This window comes from Nuphar pumila, chromosome 15, assembly GCF_984573655.1.
Source record: "Nuphar pumila chromosome 15, dmNupPumi1.hap1.1, whole genome shotgun sequence".
Classification (NCBI taxonomy): Eukaryota; Viridiplantae; Streptophyta; class Magnoliopsida; order Nymphaeales; family Nymphaeaceae; genus Nuphar; species Nuphar pumila.
Genome location: NC_143263.1, coordinates 13,379,955 through 13,385,729, shown reverse-complemented (window position 1 = coordinate 13,385,729; position 5,775 = coordinate 13,379,955). Strand labels below are relative to the sequence as shown.

The following is a 5,775-nucleotide window of genomic DNA, read 5'->3' as shown; positions in this document are numbered from 1 at the left end:
GCTCGCGTTCGGCACAGTACGTAACAGCTGGGGTTGACAGTGCAACTACTGGTCAACCCCTTCTCTTGTTTGTTGGGTGATCACCTGTCGTTCATACTTGGAACTCGGTTCTCCAACAGTTTTTCTCTTGCATCGATGATGATCGTCCCGAACAGAGGTAACTCTTATTAAACCCCTCCCATTCCCTCATTCAATATTCCTCAACAACTCTTTCCTTTCTTCACCAAGTTTTCCTCACCGCAATCCCTCCCTCCCATTTGTGTCAACTCCTTTTTGGGTTAGATGGTAGGCATGAGTAATAAGCGTCGTCGAAAGATGGCGAAAACTTATAGATGTGATTCCGAGGGTTGGTTTTCTTTTCTTTTTCTCCGTTTCCTTTCATTTCATTTCATGGTTCTTTTTAATTTGCTGTGTTTTTTTTTTATCTTAACTTGGCATCAGTTAAGGTGGAGAGAGTGTCTTTTGTGTCTCTTTTGAAGTTAAAAAGGATTTGTGGTTTCATTGACAGAGGTGAGTAGCATTGAGTGGGAGTGCATCAAGATGACGGAGCAAGAAGAAGATCTCATTTACAGGATGCACAGGCTTGTTGGTAACAGGTGACTCTCCTGAACATCAATTAACCTTGTTTTTTTGTTTTTTTTATGGGGAAGGAATCCTCACCGAGAACCGGCCTCCCTGCCAGGTAAAAACTTGAACTCAGGGTCGAGGATACGACCACCCAGCTTAGGTGCACCCCAACCTTTTTTTTTTTGTTTATTCTCGGTTTTTCTTTTGGCTACTTTCATTTTTTCTCTTATAGCCTGTTTGTTTAGGAACGTGAAAACCACCCAGAGAGGTGTAAACCCCGGCTTACCCCTTGAGCCCAGAGAGCCACAGGATTCGGCTTGCCCAAGGGGAGGAATCTAACCCAGGCTGACCGTCTAGCAGCCAAGTCCCGTTCCAACTACGCTACCCCTCGGGTCTATGGGCCGTTTGTTTCACTGAAGAAAGAACGCAATCGTTTTCAGAGGGTTAGACGAAACAGCGTTTCTCTCGTGAATGATTCTGAAATGCCATCCAATGGTATTAGCACCCTTCCCTGAGAAGGCACTTTCCCACCTCATACGACATATGATGAAAACCGTCATATCCCCATCCTAGCCATCCAGATACTTGGTTGGACGGCCAAGATCTGAATATGATGCGCGGCACGGCATCCCATGTCGTAAGATAGGATCCTTTTTTCTATTTTTGAGGGAGACATGTGCTTGGCTGTTATTCGTTTGGATGCATGTGAAAACGCACCAAGTTGATGAACTCGAAAGAATTCTTCCTGTTGAGGAGCTCTAGATTTCATGAACTTTGGGTTCTCGTTTCTAGTGCCACCCCGGAGTAGTGTCCCAAGAACAGCTAAAAGTAGGGGTGGGAACCGGCCTGACAGCCTGATGAGCCAAGCCGACCCTGCTCCGCCATGAGACGGGTTTAGGCCATGATTTTAGGCTCAGGTCCATTAGGTGTCAGGCCAAAACCGAGCCCGTTATATACATGGGCCGGCCTCCGACCTGTGGGCTGCCGAACCGGTGGGCTTGAGTTATTTATTAATTATTTTAATAATATAAACATTTTAAAAATTAAATATGACATGGTAACATGAATAACTATCATTATTTACCTAATTAGTAGCATCGAAACTTGCTATTTATAAATTATTACTATTTACTTAATTAGTTGCATGAGAACTTGTTATTCTCTCGTTAACCCATAATTTGAGTTATACATTTTAAGATTGGGCCCGGGCTGGACCCATCCCGCTTCACACAGCTGGGACCAATGTTGTCAGTATTGGTATTGGGCCCTTAATCATTTAGCTGAATCAGCTAAAAATTAATTAAAAAATATTTTATGTCAATCAGAACGTGACACGTGTTAAAACCATTAAAACTATTAATTTTAAACATTTTATATTTATTAAAAAATAACAGGATGAAAGCATACAAGGGATGATCACATGAGCATTTGGGCTTTTTGCAAGGGTAAGGCGTGTCATGGTGACACAAATCACGCTGACACGACCATGGCACATATATACACTCTTCTAATATTTTTTTTAGTATGATGTTAAAATACTTATTAGTAATATTTTTAATAAGAAATACAATTTTATATATTAAAAGACCAAAAAATAGTTTTTTATTGATAAAAAAAAAAAACTGTATGGTCGTATCCTACTTTTGAAAAAGTTCAAACTCTGAATTGAGTGTCAGGTAGTACCCGTAACATTGTGTTGTGACAGTCTTGGAAGTAGAACCAGAGAGCCGCGGACAGAAAGCAAACCATGGTTCCCAATTTCTGCTGTGAACTGTTTGGGATATGCCCTCCGTTTCTCTGAGTGGCATTATTTAGGACCAAATGATACTGGCGCTGAAGTAGAGCCGTACCAATGGGGGGGGGCTCGGCTTGTCTGATAGGAGCAGCTAGTCACATTGTGTTGGGACGTTGCAGGTTCAAAACCCAATGTTATAGTTGTGTAACTGGTAGGGTCTGCCTAACCCCAGCTTGCCTTTCAAAAAAAAAATTCTTTTTTTCTTATTAGATTTTTGTTTTCTAGTTAGCCCGGCCTTGTAGATGTGATTCACATGTGGACTGTTTTTCTTAGCATCCACATTTAGATCGCCAGATTGCAACTAGTGAATTGGGTTTTCTTTGCTATTCAAAAATAGACAACCAAAAACGCCTAAAGATTTCTCTGTTTATGAAAAACAATATTTTCATGTCAAGAATACATGATCCAAGGGTCCATCCCTAAGAATTGAACAATGTTTTTTTCGACAGAGAAAGCTGGGATTAGGCTGACCCCTACCAGTTATACAACCATACCATTGGGATTCGAACTTTCAATGTCCCAATACAAGGTGCACTCCTGCCAGACAAGCGGTTCTGGCCCATTCTGCCCCATAGTTTTGAAGTGTTTTACGATAGATCTGAACTGTTAGATGTGTTTTGCATGCTCGATTTATCGACTCTTGATCATGTTTTTTGATGAAAAAATATGTTTTTATGAGCCGGAAAAGGCTGGTACTTTCATAACCATTGATTTTGGATCACCGGAAAACCTGTATACAGGTCAGATTTCAGTGATCCAAAATCCGGCTCCCATTAACCAAAACCTATAGATCACATTTATGGTATTGGATGTGACAAAAAAATGCAAAAAACAATGATTTTTGATGGAGCAGAACCAGAAGGTAGGTAGAAGTAGTATATATATATATATATATATATATATATATATATATATATATATATATATATATATATATATTGTGGGTCTAATATCTCAAAGGAGGGAACTGACTCATCGCAAGAGGACCTGCCTATTGTGGCTCAAATTAGTTATACATGTGAATGCTACGAGGAACCCATTGTTATCAGGGTACTGTCTGGGTTAATGTTCTCAGTATCGGTATTGGCCCTGAATTGTTTGGCCAACGATTCAGGTGAATCTGCTGATACCGATTCTCAAGTGAATTGTTCTAAATCAGCTAAAAAACAATTAAAAATATTGTGTCAAGACATGTTAATAATAAAAAATCAATTTTGAGCATTTTTTATATTTATTAAAAATAACTGATATTCAGGTTAGTATCCTATCGATTTTCTGCTGATATGAGATACATATTGGCCGATACAGGCCAATACTAACAACATTGGTCTGGGTTATGCCTGCATTCACATTTCGTTGAGCATATGAACTTTGATAAGGAAACAGGGATTTGCCTGATCAGGTTGTCTGGGTCCAGGGTAAAAATGGGTTTCGTACATGTTTCATTCATGTGAAACGTGAAAATGTTGACAGTGTATACCTGTCACAAGGACACAGCTAAACGGACCCGACACGCTGGCTTTTTGCAATTTTTCCATTAAGAATAGTACACAAGACACAAGGACACGTTGGAGTGTCCCTGTGACATAAGTCATGTAGACCAACGTCTCTGCCACTAGTGTATATACTTTGAAGTTCTCGACATTGACAGTGTTTGACCTGGTAAATGATGGGCGTGAACCAAGTTTGGCTGGTTGATTAACACTAAACCAAAGGGCACAGTGTAGTAGTGTAAAACACAAATGAAAGCCATGTAGGCCCTGTTTGGAATCTGGTAGCTGGGATGGAATCTTATGCCTTTATGCATTTGAAGTGGCAGCTGCCAAATCCATTCTTTAGTATAAATACAAAGGAGAAAGGGCCTCACTTCCCATTCTAAATGCATGAACGCCCATCCCAGCTACCAGATTCCAAACAGGCCCTTATATTCGCAGCGGAGGGACACATATATAGTTATTCCACTTGCACCCAGCCCGCCCATATTGGACCTTTCCGCACATATGCTGGTCATTTCATCGCGGACGCTGACCAAGAATTTGTCATAAGTAATGTCTGCTCTGTGGTCTGAGTTCATCCAGAAACCTGGGTATGTTGAGTTTCACCTAACTTGGTTGAACAGGGCCCTCCACATGAAACTCATGTTAATTGTGGTTTAAGACATCCATACAATGTCACCATCGCCCCAACTGGGCTCCAATTGTGTAGCAGGAGCAGTTGGTTCACGTCACCTTGTGTTGGGACGTTGAAAGTTCGAATCCCAATGGTATTTTGTTTTATAACTGGTAGGGGTCTGCCTAACCCCAGCTTCTCTGTCTAAAAAAACAATGTCACCATTGAAACCAGGTTTATGCGACCAGTGCTTGATATCTCTTTTAATTATTGTGTGATTGTTGCAGGTGGGCGCTGATCGCCGGCCGCATTCCAGGCAGAAAAGCAGAGGAAATAGAGAGGTTTTGGATAATGAGACATGGGGGAAGTGAAGGTCTTTAGAGGATATAACATACATAGAGATTAAGTCATTCAATTGCCTTCTTAAATCCGATCAATGGTGGTTTTCTATTTTTTTTAGTTGTTCTTTCAAGTGTGTTAAAATCTCCCCTTTGTTCTTCTGTTTTCATCTTCGTTTCCTTTCTCTAGACTTTGTTGTGCCTCCGATGGAAGTATCTGCATCCCCTATGTAAGGAAATGTTGTCGTTTGTGCTTAATTAAGATGCAATAATGTCGTTATTAAAACATTAATACTCTTTTATTACTCTCCTATTGTTTGGATTTTTTAAATAAAAAATTGACATATTTTTCAAAAAAAACCTAACAATTTGCCAAAATTTGCATGGTGACGAAAACTGCAAATGTTGGGTGTTAAAATAACTATTTTAACCTTTGAATGTGTGAACCTTTTGAGGATATGCAAATTTCTTATGTGACAGATTTTACTACGAATTTTTAACCCAAAAAATTAAATACTTAAAAAAAAATAAAAAACTAGATAGAAATATATTTTCAACGATATCTGAATTGCTGAAAAATGATGAACGAACACTGAGATACAACCCCGATAGTGTTTCTAAAAAAGATGAACATGTGTGGTTGCGCCAAGCTTTGTTATTCTATATTATTTTTTGCCACTTACGTCAAAAATTTGAAAAAGTAATAAAAAAAAAGACAAGAAGATCAACACATTAATATGGTATTATACATTCGGTTTGCAAAAAAAAAATGCAAATCTATCTTTTATTATATGGTACGATACATCCGAAAAGTCTATCTTTTAGAGGACGTTTCTTCCAAATCACTCATCAAATCAAGGCGATCTTAGTAGCGTTGTAACGCTAATGTGTCGATTTATATATCCTTTTTATTGTTTTTTCAAATTCTCAGTGCAGGTGGCAAAAAAATAACATAGAATAATCGGG

At 39.2% G+C, this 5,775-nt stretch overlaps 1 protein-coding gene across 1 annotated transcript; it reads left to right on the top strand.

Annotated features, from left to right (window-relative positions):
• Positions 1 to 208: 208 nt before the first annotated feature.
• On the top strand, positions 209 to 5,029 carry LOC149814557 (MYB-like transcription factor ETC3). Its single transcript, XM_089989783.1, has 3 exons — positions 209 to 346; positions 509 to 596; positions 4,759 to 5,029. The coding sequence occupies exons 1-3, from the start codon at positions 283 to 285 to the stop codon at positions 4,850 to 4,852; spliced, it is 246 nt and encodes an 81-aa protein (XP_089845909.1). The 5' UTR covers positions 209 to 282; the 3' UTR covers positions 4,853 to 5,029.
• The last annotated feature ends 746 nt before the right edge of the window (positions 5,030 to 5,775 follow it).

Bases quoted from the DNA above. Each gene is read 5' to 3' on its own strand.
- LOC149814557 (XM_089989783.1), top strand. From the start codon at position 283: ATGGTAGGCATGAGTAATAAGCGTCGTCGAAAGATGGCGAAAACTTAT. The intron at 347-508 runs GTTGGTTTTCTT...TTTCATTGACAG, and splicing joins TTATAGATGTGATTCCGAGG to AGGTGAGTAGCATTGAGTGG. The intron at 597-4,758 runs GTGACTCTCCTG...TGATTGTTGCAG, and splicing joins CACAGGCTTGTTGGTAACAG to GTGGGCGCTGATCGCCGGCC.